General features: G+C 42.3%; 1 protein-coding gene across 2 annotated transcripts in view; it reads right to left on the bottom strand.

Annotated features, from left to right (window-relative positions):
* CLPTM1 (CLPTM1 regulator of GABA type A receptor forward trafficking) overlaps positions 1–16,302 on the bottom strand; it is a 67,635-nt gene that overhangs the window by 12,683 nt on the left and 38,650 nt on the right. For both annotated transcript variants that reach the window (XM_033956729.1, XM_033956730.1), the window contains exon 12: positions 14,403–14,538. In XM_033956729.1, coding sequence (XP_033812620.1) covers positions 14,403–14,538 — 136 coding nt within the window. The remainder of the gene's footprint in view (positions 1–14,402; positions 14,539–16,302) is intronic.

Raw genomic sequence — 16,302 nt, 5'->3', positions numbered from 1 at the left:
GATCCCCATATCTTGAAGGAAGCAGGAGTGATGCCCACTCTCTAGGTGGGGTCTAACTAAAGCAGAAGTGAGTGACTAGGACTAGCCCTTCACTAGGCAAACAAGGCAGCCCCCTCAGACATCAGAATGTGAGCACTGGGTAGAGGGGGGTAAAGGAGCTTGGCCGTGATTAATACAAACTGGAAAACATGGAAAAGGATGTATTTAATTAGCAATCCCCACTTCTGTCACCCATTTTTGTCTATAGCTTTCCCTCACCTATGTCCCATCCTCATCTGTAACCTATACCAAACTACAGATTCTGTTCTACCTGACTTGCAATACAACCCTCATCATCCCAGTTGTCAATGAAACTTATTTCTGCTCTGCAGCACGATATAGAGTTATTTTTTTGTTTGTTTAAACTCAGTAGATCATGCAAAAGACAAAGGAAATATATAGTTCAGCAAGAAAACATAAGAATTGCCACTGCTGGGTCAGACCATTGGTCCATTGTGCCCAGCAGACCGCTCCTGTGGTGGCCTTTAGGTCAAAGACTAGTGCCAAACTGAGTCTAGCCTTACTTGCGTACATTCTGGTTTAGCAGGAACTTGTCTAACTTTGTCTTGAATCCCTGGAGGGTGTTTTCCCCTATAACAACCTCCAGAAGAGCGTTCCAGTTTTCTATCACTCTCTGGGTGAAGAAGAATTTCCTTATGTTTGTATGGAATCTATCCACTTTAACTTTAGAGAGTGCCCTCTCATTCTCTCTACCTTGAAGAGGGTGAACAACCTATCTTTATCTACTAAGTCTATTCCCTTCATTATCTTGAATGTTTCGATCACGTCACCTCTCAGTCTCCTCTTTTCAAGGGAGAAGAGGCCTAGTTTCTCTAATCTCTCACTGTGCGACAACTCCTCCAGCCCCTTAACCATTTTAGTCGTTCTTCTCTGGACCCTTTCTAGTAGTACTGTGTCCTTCTTCAAGTATGATGACCAGTGCTGGATGCAGTATTCCATGTGGGGATGTACCATGGCCCGGTACAGCTGCATAATAATCTTCTCCGTTTGAGATCCCCTTCTTAATCATTCCTAGCATTCTGTTTGCCCTTTTTGCCGCCACCGCACATTGCGCAGACAGCTTCATCGACTTGTCGACCAGTACTCCTAAGTCTCTTTCCTGGGGGTTCTCTCTGAGTAATGCACCGGACATCTTGTATTCGTGTATAAGATTTTTGTTACCGACATGCATCACCTTACACTTATCCACATTAAACCTCATTTGCCATGTTGCGGCCCATTTCTTGAGCGTGTTTATGTCACGTTGCAGGTCTTCACAATCCTGTGTCTTCACTACTCTGAATAACTTCGTATCGTCTGTTAATTTTATCACCTCGCTCGTCGTACCAATTTCCAGGTCGTTTATAAATATGTTGAAGAGCACGGGTCCAAGCATCGAACCCTGCGAAACTCCACTGGTGATGCTTTTCCAGTCTGAGAATAGCCCATTTACTCCCTCTGTCTGTTTTCTATCCACCAACCGGTTTTTAATCCATGTGAGTATTTCACCCTCAATTCCATGGCTCGCAATTTTTCAAAGTAGTCGTTCATGCAGGACCTTGTCGAACGCCTTCTGAAAATCCAGATATACAATGTCAACCAGGTCACCCGTGTCTATCTGCCTGTTAACTCCCTCAAAGAAGTGCAGCAAGTTCGTCAAGCAAGATCTTCCTTTGCTGAAGCCATGCTGGCTGGTCCTCATCAGATTGTGTCCGTCAAGGTGGTCAATGATGCGGTCCTTTATCAGCGCCTCTACCATCTTTCTCGGTACCGAGGTCAGACTCACCGGTTTGTAGTTTCCGGATCTCCCCTCGAACCTTTCTTGAAGATCGGTGTAACATTTGCCACTTTTCAGTCTTCCAGTATTTTATAGACCTCTATCTATCTACCCCTCCTTCAAACATTTAAAAATACATATTATTCATTAAACTTCCCATATTTATTTTCTCCACTACTTTTCATATACATTCATTTTCCTCCTACAAGTTAAGTGCAGGACAGTTTTTCAATAGACCCTATTTCTACCACCTAAGAATTTCAATGCACCGTCAGTTCCTCCTTATATAATAATTCTACATCCCACCAGTACTTTAAAAGTCAGTACATACAGTAAAACAATCACCATGAAAGCCACATCCCAATCTAAAGTTGCACCCACATACTGATTATAAAATAAAGATGATCTGTTTAGGTGTAACCAGAATTACTGCACTAGGGAGTTAATGTGTACACAGCACCTTAAGGACTAACTGCCACAAAAAACGTAAACCCCTTTGCTCTCCCATCCCTAACTTCAAAAATAAAATATAGTATGACCAACAAGTATTTTTCTTTTTTTTTTTTTTTTGTTTCTATTCCTAATCAAGGATCAAGTGTTTATTTTGCATTTGGACATGCATCACTCTGTATTTTCATTTTCCTACTCATCTTTCATGTAAATAATTTCACCTTGCTTTATGCTGTGGACTGGCATGTGTCTCACAAGGTCTCTCTTCTGCCTAAAACATTTCTCACAATCGCTACACCTGTATGGTTTTTCTGCTGTATGAAGTCTTTGGTGTGTGGTAAGACTTGATATCTGTCTAAAGCTCTTCTCGCAATAGGGGCACTTAAATGGTTTTTCACCAGTGTGGATTCGCTGATGCTCAGTAAGTGTTGAGCTTTTGCTGAAGCTTTTCTCACAACCAGCACACTGGTATGGCCTTTCACCAGTATGAATTCTCAAGTGTTGCACAAGGTTTGCTCCACTACAAAAACTTCTCTCACATTCAGTACACTTGTATGGTCTTGTGCCAGTATGTGTTCTCTGGTGTGTAACAAGATGTGATGACTGGCTGAAACTTTTTCCACACTCTGCACATTTGTAGGGTTTCTTCCCAGTGTGTGTTCTATGGTGTATGATGAGATGGGATGACTGATTAAAACCTTTCCCACACTCAGTACATTTATATGGTCGCTCTCCAGTATGAGATCTCTCATGCTTTTGGAGGTTCGCATTTCTAGTGAAGCTTTTCTCACACTGAGAACATTTAAATGGTTTCACTCCAGTGTGCACGCTTACATGGGCAATTAGATTTGATTGAGTATTGAAGCTTTTCCCACATTCACTACATATATAGAGTTCCCGTCTTTTGTTGTTTTCCTGTTCATTTACCAATTCTGCAAGTATATAAGGTGTTTGCCCATTGTTCCCCTTTTCTTGATGTGCTGGTTTCCCAAGTACAGCTAAAGAAGTATTTTTCTATAACAGGGATCTAGGAATCTGATTCCAAACTCCTACTGTATGTGTAGGGCAATCTTTCAAAATATTTCGAATGTCCCAAGAGTCCCACGGAGATACCAACAGCATGGAGGGAGAGAAAAACCCTCCACCTATGCCTCAAAGTTGTAACCAGCTTTCTGAATCAGTCTCTTGACACCATTTCATGGTGCTCACAAGCTTAGAGGCCCAATAATACAATTCTATATTGGAAAGCCCCATGCCTCTCTCCTCCTTATCCCCACAAAAACCTATTCTGGAACTCTTGGAATATGAAATAAAACTGGGCAACTTCCCATTCAGTGCCTCTAAAGACCACCTGAGGATTGGAATAGAACAGGGAACAAGTTAAAACAGATATAACAATTTTGGAAAAACATTCATCTTAATCAGATTTGTCTTCCCCAAGAAGCAGACAAATTCATCCATGACTGAAGATCGGCAAACATATGGTCCAACAACAAGGCATAGATCAGGGGTGTCAAAGTCGATCCTCGAGGGCCGCAATCCAGTCGGGTTTTCAAGATTTCCCCAATGAATATGCATGAGATCTATGTGCATGCACTGCTTTCAATGCATATTCATTGGGGAAATTCTGAAAACCCGACTGGGACACCTGTGGCATAGATGATCCAATAAAGCAAAGATACTTACCTACAGAAGAAGCTCTCAGAGGACAGTAGGCATATTCTCACAAGTGGGTGATATCATCCACAGGACCTGACATGGACACTTCCAAGTGCACTGTTACTTTAAATCTTCAGGTAGTAAGAACATACATAGTAACATAGTAGATGACGGCAGATAAAGACCCGAATGGTCCATCCAGTCTGCCCAACCTGATTCAATTTAAATTTTTTTTTTTTTTTTCTTCTTCTTAGCTATTTCTGGGCGAGAATCCAAAGCTTTACCCGGTACTGTGCTTGGGTTCCAACTGCCGAAATCTCTGTTAAGACTTACTCCAGCCCATCTACACCCTCCCAGCCATTGAAGCCTTCCCCTGCCCATCCTCCTCCAAACGGCCATACACAGACACAGACCGTACAAGTCTGCCCAGTAACTGGCCTAGTTCAATCTTTAATATTATTTTCTGATTCTAAATCTTCTGTGTTCATCCCATGCTTCTTTGAACTCAGTCACAGTTTTACTCTCCACCACCTCTCTCGGGAGCGCATTCCAGGCATCCACCACCCTCTCCGTAAAGTAGAATTTCCTAACATTGCCCCTGAATCTACCACCCCTCAACCTCAAATTATGTCCTCTAGTTTTACCATTTTCCTTTCTCTGGAAAAGATTTTATTCTACGTTAATACCCTTTAAGTATTTGTACGTCTGAATCATATCTCCCCTGTCTCTCCTTTCCTCTAGGGTATACATATTCAGGGCTTCCAGTCTCTCCTCATACAACTTCTGGCGCAAGCCTCCTATCATTTTCGTTGCCCTCCTCTGGACCACCTCAAGTCTTCTTACGTCTTTCGCCAGATACGGTCTCCAAAACTGAACACAATACTCCAAGTGGGGCCTCACCAATGACCTGTACAGGGGCATCAACACCTTCTTCCTTCTACTGACTACGCCTCTCTTTATACAGCCCAGAATCCTTCTGGCAGCAGCCACTGCCTTGTCACACTGTTTTTTCGCCTTTAGATCTTCGGACACTATCACCCCAAGGTCCCTCTCCCCGTCCATGCATATCAGCTTCTCTCCTCCCAGCATATACGGTTCCTTCCTATTATTAATCCCCAAATGCATTACTCTGCATTTCTTTGCATTGAATTTTAGTTGCCAGGCATTAGACCATTCCTCTAACTTTTGCAGATCCTTTTTCATATTTTCCACTCCCTCTTCGGTGTCTACTCTGTTACAAATCTTGGTATCATCTGCAAAAAGGCACACTTTTCCTTCTAACCCTTCAGCAATGTCACTTACATACATATTGAACAGGATTGGCCCCAGCACCGAACCCTGAGGGACTCCACTAGTCACCTTTCCTTCCTTCGAGCGACTTCCATTAACCACCACCCTCTGGCGTCTGTCCGACAGCCAGTTTCTGACCCAGTTCACCACTTTGGGTCCTAACTTCAGCCCTTCAAGTTTGTTCAACAGCCTCCTATGAGGAACTGTATCAAAGGCTTTGCTGAAATCCAAGTAAATTACATCTAGCATATGTCCTCGATACAGCTCTCTGGTCACCCAATCAAAAAATTCAATCAGGTTCGTTTGGCACGATTTACCTTTTGTAAAGCCATGTTGCCTCGGATCCTGTAACCCATTAGATTCAAGGAAATACACTATCCTTTCTTTCAGCAACACTTCCATTATTTTTCCAACAACTGAAGTGAGGCTCACCAGCCTGTAGTTTCCTGCTTCATCCCTGTGACCACTTTTATGAATAGGGACCACATCCGCTCTCCTACAATCCCCAGGAATCACTCCCGTCTCCAGAGATTTGTTGGACAAGTCTTTAATAGGACTCGCCAGAACCTCTCTGAGCTCCCTTAGTATCCTGGGATGGATCCCGTCTGGTCCCATCGCTTTGTCCACCTTCAGTTTTTCAAGTTGCTCATAAACACCCTCCTCCGTGAACAGCGCAGAATCTACTCCATTTTCTCGTGTAACTTTGCCAGACAATCTCGGTCCTTCTCCAGGATTTTCTTCTGTGAACACAGACCAGAAGTATTTGTTTAGCACATTTGCTTTCTCCTCATCACTCTCCACATGTTGGTTCCCAGCATCTTTTAGCCTAGCAATTCCATTTTTTATCTTCCTCCTTTCACTAATATATCTGAAAAAAATTTTATCTCCCTTTTTTACATTTTTAGCCATTTGTTCTTCCGCCTGTGCCTTCGCCAAACGTATCTCTCTCTTGGCTTCTTTCAGTTTCACCCTGTAGTCCTTTCTGCTCTCCTCTTCTTGGGTTTTTCTATATTTCATGAACGCCAACTCTCTCGCCTTTATTTTCTCAGCCAGTAGGTTGGAGAACCATATCGGCTTCCTTTTTCTCTTGTTTTTATTGATTTTCTTCACATAAAGGTCCGTAGCCATTTTTATCGCTCCTTTCAGCTTAGACCACTGTCTTTCCACTTCTCTTTTGTCCTCCCATCCTAACAGCTCTTTCTTCAGGTACTTTCCCATTGCATTAAAGTCCGTACGTTTGAAATCTAGGACTTTAAGTATCGTGCGGCCGCTCTCCACTTTAGCTGTTATATCAAACCAAACCGTTTGATGATCGCTACTACCCAGGTGAGCACCCACTCGAACATTAGAGATACTCTCTCCATTTGTGAGGACCAGATCCAATATCGCTTTTTCCCTTGTGGGTTCCGTCACCATTTGTCTGAGCAGAGCCTTTTGAAAGGCATCCACAATCTCCCTACTTCTTTCCGATTCCGCAGACGGAACATTCCAGTCCGCATCCGGCAGGTTGAAATCTCCCAACAGCAGAACCTCCTCTTTCCTTCCAAACTTTTGGATATCCACAATCAGATCCTTATCAATTTGCTGCGATTGAGTCGGAGGTCTGTAGACTACACCCACGTAGATTGAAGTTCCATCTTCTCTTTTCAGAGCAATCCATATCGCTTCTTCCTCTCCCCAGGTCCCTTGCATTTCGGTCGCTTGGATATTGATCTTTACATAGAGAGCTACTCCTCCACCTTTTTGACCATCTCTGTTCTTCCTAAAAAGATTATATCCCGGTATGTTTGCATCCCATCCATGTGATTCACTGAACCATGTCTCTGTGATAGCAACAATATCTAGATCTGCCTCTAATATCAGGGCTTGCAGATTATGAACTTTGTTGCTTAGACTGCGAGCATTTGTGGTCATCGCTTTCCAGCTATTTTTCAGCGATAATCTCCTTTTTCGTATGGATTTTTGTGTCGTTTCACTTTCTGTTGCAATACTAAGAAATGAGTTGCTGATATTGCTTATGTTGCAGCCTTTACTACTATCACATCTTTTCTTTTGCCGGGGGTGGTCTCTATAATTGTTCTTCGTACATACACCACCCCCACCTTCTAGTTTAAATGCCTAGAAAAATATTGTCTAAATTTCTCTGCAAGGTTTCTTTTTCCTGCTGTAGTAATATGTAGCCCATCAGTGCAATATAGCTTCTTGTCCTTCCATGTATTTCCCCATCCTCCTATGTACCTGAAGCCTTCTTGATGACACCAGGCTCTGAGCCATCTATTAAAGTCCTCTGTGTTTTTCACTCTTTGCTCTCCTTTTCCATATGCAGGCAGTATTTCAGAAAAAGCTTAAGTCTTTACAAAAGGTTTCACGCCCTCACCAAGCTCCCGAAAAGCTTTCTGTGCTGCAAGTGTGGAGTTGTTGGCCAGGTCATTTGTTCCCAGATGGATAACAACATCAGTGTTAAAATCCTTAGTTTCTTCCTTAATTATAGTCAGTATTTGCCTGGAACTCCTGGTAGCTGAGGATCCTGGAAGACATTTCACTATTTTGGTCTCCTCGCCCTGTGTTCCAAGGTTAATGCCTCTGATGATGGAATCCCCCAACAGTAATAGTTTTCTGTTTTTGGCTTTTTTATTTGTACTTAGGGTGCTCTTGTTCTCTTGAGTTTCCTTCATTGGTTCCAGTCCCACCTCCCTTCTGTTTTCCTGAGTATCGCAGTGCACTAGTGGAGCGAAGGAATTCTGTAGAGGTAATATTAGTGAAGGTGGATGTTTCTGTGTTACATGTCGCAGTCTTCCTGAGCCTACTGTGACCCATTTATTCCTGGGCTGTTTTATTCTTTGAGGTAGAGGTGGTAAGTTGGTATGATTTTGTGGAGTGATGGAAGCCAACCAGAGGAGGAGGGTGGATTGTGAGAATATATGTCTGTTGTCCTAAGAGAACACCAGCTACAGGTATCTTTGCTTTCTCTGAGGACAAGTAAAAGACGGCAGATAAAGACCTGAACGGTATTCTCACATGTGTGACTTCCAAGTTGCCAGGATCATGTCTCTGGAAAAAGTTAAACATTGAATATACAGCATGGAGGGAATGTTGGCTTTAAGTAGAGAACAGATGTTGCAGAACTGCTTGCTCAAACCTACCATCTCTTCTGGAGTTGGGCTCTAGTAGTGAAAAGTAAATTTATGGATTGAGGACCAAGTGATTTGCAGATTTCTTCAATAGATGCCACCGAAGCAGCCACAGCCTGTACCACACTGAGCTGTCAAATGGCCTTGTAGTATATGCAAAGGATATGCAGTCCAACAGCCAAATGGAGATGGTTCTTTTGGATACAGCAAATTACTTATTAGGATCAAAAGTAACAAAGAACAGGGAGAACCCTTTATGTGGCTTCATGTGGTCCAAATAGTATCCAATTAACAATTGGCTAACACACTTAATCCTTTGGACTAAAAAGTCTGAACTGGGAATAATAAATAGAGTAGAAAAAGTTCTTTAAATAATGGACATCAGTATGAGCCCTTGATAAATAAACGGGGAATTATGGCTCGGGCCGTATCTCATAGTTGACCAGCACCAGACCAGAGTCTAAATGAGAACTGCCCCATATATCATTTAGTCTTTTATAAAGCACTTTGCACTTTATATCACATCATAATTCATTCCTATTATTTATCAACTTGCATTTTATATTAGATTTAGATTTCATCATATTGGTATTTATTACTTTGCACTTTATATTACCATATTATATTAATTATTGGGTTGGTTTCTAGGGAGTTTATGTATTTATTGTGCCTTTTCCACCTTTCTCCCTTGGTGTGTAAGTCTGATACATATATAAAGAATCTTTTTCTGGGAGTGTGATTTTATTCACATGTTTGATAACTTTATAAAGGACTAAATGATGCATGGGGCAGTTCTCATTTAGACTCTGGTCTGGTGCTGGTCACCTATTAGATACGGCCCGAGCCATAATTCCCCATTTATTTATCAAGGGCTCATACTGATGTCCATTATTTAAAGAACTTTTTCTACTCTATTTAAATTTTTTCTACTCTATTTTTCCCAATTCAGACTTTTTAGTCCAAGGGATTAAGTGTGTTAGCCAATGGTTAATTGGATTTCATTACTATTTTTGGATGCTATTGTCCAAAGGGTTATATATTTTTGTCCAAAAAGTATGCCAGAGCAAGTCTGCAGTCTAAGGTGTGAAGGGCTGCTTCTACAGGATGAGAATGTGGCTTTGGAAAGAAAATAGACAAAATGATGGATTGGTTGAGGTGGAATTCTGAGACTACTTTAGGGAGGAATTTTGGATGTATTTGAAGGACTATGCTATTGTGATAGAATCTTGTATAGAAAAAATTAGGGTTACCAGATTTTACGTATATAAAATCTGGATCCATAGATCCATCCCCAGGCCCATAAGAACATAAGTCTTACTGGAGATCCAAGATGGTGACTGACTGGATGCGCTGAGAGGATCGCTCCAGAGCAGAGTTCCTGCAGAGGAATATTTTCTTACCTAAGATGCCAAAATGGAGAGATCGGAGCTCTGCTGCTGCCTCACAGCGCACCGGGGTGCCCGTTTTCAGCAATATAGATGAGCTCTTGAGACGGATGCAGGAGGTGTCGGTGGAGTCAGGAAGCAGCCTGCAGAGGACACAGGGATTAGGCGAGACCACTGTGGTTCCTCCTGGGCTAGAAACAACTCTGAGCCCCGACGTAAGGGCCATGCCTCCGCAGCCTCAGATTACCAGCTCTCCCAGGGACAAGGAAACCCCAGAACTTGGTGTGTTTCACTCTCCAGTTGCGAGTAACATCGGCGGTGAGCTTGGAGGTTGGAATCCACATTCAAGGGAGCCCAACTGGAATATCTGGGTTAAATCCAACTTTGGTGGATGGATTGGGCCAAACGGGTGGACAACAAGAAGGTTTACAGACTGATGAGCACTTTTCCACTACTACATCTTTGATATCACTTATACAACCTACAGTGGTAACCCTGGAGTCTCTATGGGATCTTATGGCTGACTTGGTGAAGGCCATAAGTCCCAATCTTCAGCAAATTGAAAGGAAACTACTTGAACATTCCAAAGAGTTAAAAGATATGAAAGTTGAAGTGATTGCCTCTAATGTCTTGCTTCAGAAACATGACCAGGAAATAATAACTTTTAAACAATTGCATGAGAACTTGATAAAGGACAATGTCAATCTTAGAAGGAAAGTGGAAATGCTTGAAAACAATTTACATTATAATAATTTAAGATTGATTAACTTCCCTAGGCTTACATCTGTAACACCTAGGGAAATGCTTAAAAGATATTTACTAGAAATATTGGGAATTTTGGAGGAAATGTTACCCCCATTTTCTCATATATATTATTTTCCTGGAAAAAAATAAAAAAATAAAAATCAACCTTTAAAATCTTTACCAGGTCAAGAGCCTTTAAATGTATCTGAAATGTTAGAAATATCTGATAAAGAGGCAGTAGTGCCATCTGCCTTGATTATATCAATAGCTCTTTCAATTGATAAAACATGGTTGTTAAAACTTTTCTTCAAAAGTAGGCAAAAAGAATTTATAGGTCTTAAAATACAAATGTTTCCTGATTTGACACGAGAAACGCAGAAGCGCCGCAGTGAATGCTTGCTGATGAAACCTGGGGGTTATATCTTTGGGTGCCACTTTTTATTTTTTTATTTATAGATTTTTCAAATTACATACCAAGTATTCACTTGTACAGAAAGAAAGTTAGTGAGGATATAATAATAATAATAATTTATTTCTTATATACCGCCAGAGCTGTAGTAGTTCAAGGCGGTTTACAACAAAGAAGGACTGGACAATCAGAAAATATAGGTACAGTCAGAGAAAATAGGTACAACAAAGAAGGGCAGGACAGTCTGTGTAAAGGTTCAAATCATGAATGTAGGTATAATAAAGGAGTACAATCAGTGAATATAGGTATAACAGAGAGGGGGTTGGGAAGTCAGTGAAAATAAGTACAATCAGCAAATGAAGATACAGTTTAAATGGGTAAGCAGGATACAGGGCGATAAAATGGGGTCATAGGTTGGGCGTAGAGGTCTTAGGTTATAAATCGGTTAAATAGATTAGCTTTTAGTAGTTTCCTGAAGTTTAGGTAGGATGAAGAGCATGAGATAATGTTGGCCAGCCAATTATTAAGGTGACCTGCTTGGAAGGCAAGAGTTCTATTCAGGTATCTTTTGTAACGGCAAGCCTTTAGAGTTAACAAGTATAAATCTCATTTACACCGTTACATCAATAATAATAAAATGTTAAGCGCGCATGCGCATTCGCGCCGCATGTTCCCTGTTCCGTCGCGACGGCACGAGTGTGCATGCGCGCTTATACGTCAGAGTCTCCTTTTTTTCCAGCCCGGCTCGCTGAGAGGGAGAGTGGCGCTGGCACCGGGGAGGGGTGGGGGACGCCAGTTCAGCTCAGCCGCTCCGTCTCTGCCATCTCAGCAGCCCCCGAAGCTCCTCAGCAGCCTGTCCCGCTCCCTCGAGAAGGGCTCCCGATGGCGGCACTGCTGCTGGTGGCGCTGCTCTCGCTGCTGTGCACGAGTGACGCGCCGGAGCTGGACCCCGCCTGTCGGCAGCGGATCGACCACATGGTGAACGGCAGACAGAGGTGAGGATGGATTGATGGGAGATGCTGGACTGTTGGGGGGATAGACAGAGGGGAGATTCTGCTCTGGTGGGGGTTGGGGAAAGGAAGGGAGGCCTGCTGCACAAGGGGAGCAGGAAGACGTGCTGATGGATGGGGGGGTAAGGAAGGGAGGCCTACTGCTGGACAGGGAGAGCAGGAAGAGGTGCTAATGGACATGGGGGAAAAAGGAAGGAAGGCCTACTGCTGGACAGGGGAATCAGGAAGAGGAGCTGATGGACAGGGGTGGGGGGGAAAGGAAGGAAGGGAGGCCTACTGCTGGACAGGGGGAGTAGGGGGAGCAGGAAGAGGTGCTGATGGACAGGGGGGAAAGGAAGGGAGGCCTACTGCTGGACAGGGGGAGAAGGAAGAGGTGCTGATAGATAGGGGGGAAAAAAAAGAAAAGGAGGCCTACTGCTGGACAGGGGGAGCAGGAAGAGGTGCTGATGGACAGGGGGGAGGTAAAACAAAGGAGAAGGGCTGCTGCTGGATAAGGGGAGGTAAAAGGAAAGGAAAATGGACAGGGGGAGCACACAAGGGGTGGTGATAGACAGCCAAAACCAAGAAAGACAGAAATACAGAAAGTGGCTAAAGAGACAGAGAGAGAAAAAAATAAAGACAAACGCACACATATATTCTAGCACCCGTTAATGTAACGGGCTATAAAGCTAGTAATTTAATAATAAAGAAAAATCTTTTCAACTAACTCAACTCAAGTCCTCAAGCTGTGGTTCCAAGATTACATACTAGCGAACAAAAGGAAATTGAAGATATATAGCAAGATAAACTACAGACAGAGCTGAGGTAGGCGCACCTTATACAAACTTATAGAGCAGTTGGTTTCTCTTTATCCAGTCGAAACAAAGCCAGAAAAGCAGTTAACTGTTGAGGTTCAAAGAAAACATATTTAACTGAATGGTGGCAAATAATACACTTGCATGAATGTCTGAAATAAAATGTCACCCCCAATGAAATGACCCTAGGTTTCAGAAGAATAAATTTGACGACGCTTTTGAATTTCTCTAGAAAGATAAACATTTGAATTTTACATCCAAAAAACTCTTTCTGGTTTTTTTTTTTGAAGAAAAGTCTCAATAACCATATTTTATCAATTGGAAGAGCTACAGTCAATATCATTGTAGATGGTACTGCTATCTCTCTATCTGATGATTCTAAAATTTCCGAAACATTCAATGGTGCTTGATCAAGTATTTTAGACTGTAATTGAGTCCCATTTTTATTTGGCAAGTAATACACTTGAGTAGATGGTGGTAAAGTTTCTTCTGGAACTTGTAGAATTTCTTTCAGGTATCTCCTAGGAGTAATCATAGTTAGTCTAGGAAAATTGATAAGTCTCAAGTTATTATTCCGTGAATTATTTTCAAGTGTTTCTAATTTCTTTCTAAGATTAACGTTATCCTTGATTAGGGACTCTTATATTTGTTTAGTCAGCAACAAATCTTGATCCAGCTTTTGAACTGAAGCTTTTGAAACAATCAGATCTTCACTTAAACCCTTCAGCTCTTTAGTTTCCAATATGGGAGAAGCCAGCACAAGTGACCCTGGAGTCCTTATGGGATTTAGTTGCAAACTTTACTAAGACCATTAGTCCCAATTTCCAGTATATTGAAGGTAAATTGAGTCAAACATACTAGAGAGCTGAAGGGTTCAATTGAAAATCTGATTGTTTCAAAAGCTTCAATTCAAAAGCTGGATCAAGACTTGTTGCTCGCCACTTTTTATTTACGGCATCCTTGGCTTGTTAGCTCTGTTGAAAACTGAAGATCCCATGAATTGATGTTGGGCGGGAAGGCATGCAGTATGGGCAGTCTTAAAATGTACACTTTTTGACTGTCCGTGCCGGGTTCCGTGGATAATGTCACCCACATGTGAGAATATAATGCCTGATGTCTTCAGAGAAAGTTAAATTACACATGAACAAATAGGGAAAGTATCAGGAGCATGGCTAATGGAATTCTTTCCAACCTCCCTGTGAGTGTTTATATATATATGTGTGTGTATATCTGTTTTTATCTGTAAGAAGTTCTCGCAGGGTAATGTAATGGAAAAAGTTTGCTCCCATCAATTTAGTTCTTAGAGGGAATATTGGTAGCAGGTGCAGACATTTACATCAGTCCTGGAGCCACTGTGTGTCAAGTACGTGTATAAATTATTGAATTTTATATTCTGCTCACATACTTGTGCACTCTGTCCATGGTCCACCCTGGGCATATTCATCAGCAAAGTATGCCTCATCATTTCAAAGCATGTACTTTTGTGCTGGTCAGTATTTTATAAGAGGTATTTATGCACACATGTGGCCACAGTACCCTTGAAGTGCACAGCAGATGTAAATTGGGGATAGGGATAGGTGCTTAATAGCTGCACAAAGATACATGCACTTTGTAATCCCAACAGATTTTCCCTCCCCCAAACATTCAATACACACAGCTGTGCTCCAAAAAATAAGGGCTTCCCAACATCTAACGCCCACTTTGTGCTACTCACCAAAAGTCAGCAGAAAGCCATAAAGCATGCCGAGTACCCAGGAGTACCAACCCTTATGCTCCATATATAATAGGCTGTACACAGCATAACAACCTAGTAGGGGAAACAGGATCCAGGAGAGATACCGGAAGGCCATCTGAGAATAAGAAAGAAATCAGTATATTTTAAAATCCTTGTGAACCAAACAGAATTCCTCACTACTATCACAGCTCAGGAACCCATGGAGAAACCAAATTAGTATTACAAATTATACATGCCCACTCCCTATTTAACAACTTTTAGGAATGACATTCTTGCAGAAGCTTAAAGATTATGGAGGTCAATATTCAAAAGAGTATAACCAAGGAGAGATGCCTGACTGGTTAAACCAAAAGCTAGCTGGCCACCGATATTCCATGACACAACTGAGTAGTGTTGCTGAATTATCACCGCCATCGGCCATCCCGTATCCTCCTGGGTTAGAGATGAGCCAGGGTGGAGTTAGGGAAGAGAGCCAACTTAGATGGTTAATGGTGATATACATAAAGTGTGGACAGCATAATAGCTGCCCTAACTTTGACCCAAAGGGTCGTGGACACTTGGAATGCGCTACCGGAGGAAGTGATCAGGCAGAGTACGGTACAAGGATTCAAACAGGGATTGGACGGATTCCTGAGGGATAGGGGGATCGTGGGATACTGAGAGAGGTTCTGGGATGTAACACAGGTATAGAAAGCTAACCAGGTAATAAGTATAGAAACCCAACCAGGTCGTGCATGTGCAAGACCGGAGGGTTAGGACTTCGATGGGAAGATAGGACTCAATGGGAAACCAAGGTGGCAAGGGGGCCCCTTCTGGTGATTCAGACAGGTCGTGACCTGTTTGGGCCGCCGCGGGAGCGGACTGCTGGGCGGGATGGACCTATGGTCTGACCCGGCGGAGGCACTGCTTATGTTCTTATGTTGCTAACCAGGTACCACTCTAAAAATTGGTTGATGCCTAGTTAACTTGTCAGTGAACATACCCAGATATTTAATACCAGGAGCTGCGCACACCCTGGCATTGAATATCTGGGGTTATGTCAGTCTGTAGCTGGGAGTAGCTTCCATGTTCAGATGTTATTTCAAAGAAGCAGCCTTTTTTAATATCTAAGTTGGATTATTGTAATATTGTTTATACTGGGATTTCCAAATTCAACATCAGACATTTATAAAAACTACAAAATGCTGCCTTAAAACTGCTAAGACACAAAAGTTTTGATATGTCCCCCCCTCTTTTCCTTCAATATCACCATGCTTATATAGGGTTGTAACAGCACGAGCAGGGTTGGGTTTTGGGTAATGTGACCATTTACTTTTTTTCATCAAAACGGGACATCTATTAATTTTCAGTTCTGCCCCCAATCCCGCCCTAGCCCCACCCCCAATTTCTTCCATTCATTTTTCATGTACACACAAGATTTTATTAATTCATAATGGTAAACATAAAAAACAAAACAAAACACAAAGCACATTGTGCGCAGAGAAAATGTTAATTATCATTTACGAGTTTCGGTTTTTTAAAAAAAAAGATGTCAAGGCAGATGACTTTAAATGGACACATTTTGATCACTAAATTGAAAATACAATCATTTTTCCTATCTTTGGTTTCTTTCTTTCTCATCCAACATTTCTTTCACAATCCAGCCCCATCCCCTTTGGGTCCAGGTCTCTCTCTCTTTTCCCTCTGTTACCCTCCCCAGATCCAGTGTCAGTTCTCCTTTGTACCAGGTCTCCCTCTCTCTCCCTCTTCTGTTATGATCTTGCATCTCCCTGTTCTTCCTCAGGGTCTCTCCCACTCTGTCTGAACCTCCCATTGTCCTGCATCTGCCTCCTGTCTTTCCCCTTTGCTCCAGGCCTTTCTCTCTCTAGTCTTTCTAATC

Source organism: Geotrypetes seraphini, chromosome 8 (assembly GCF_902459505.1).
Source record: "Geotrypetes seraphini chromosome 8, aGeoSer1.1, whole genome shotgun sequence".
NCBI classification, from domain to species: Eukaryota; Metazoa; Chordata; class Amphibia; order Gymnophiona; family Dermophiidae; genus Geotrypetes; species Geotrypetes seraphini.
The sequence above is the reverse complement of the archived record's forward strand: the minus strand, read 5'-3'. Positions and strand labels throughout refer to the sequence as shown.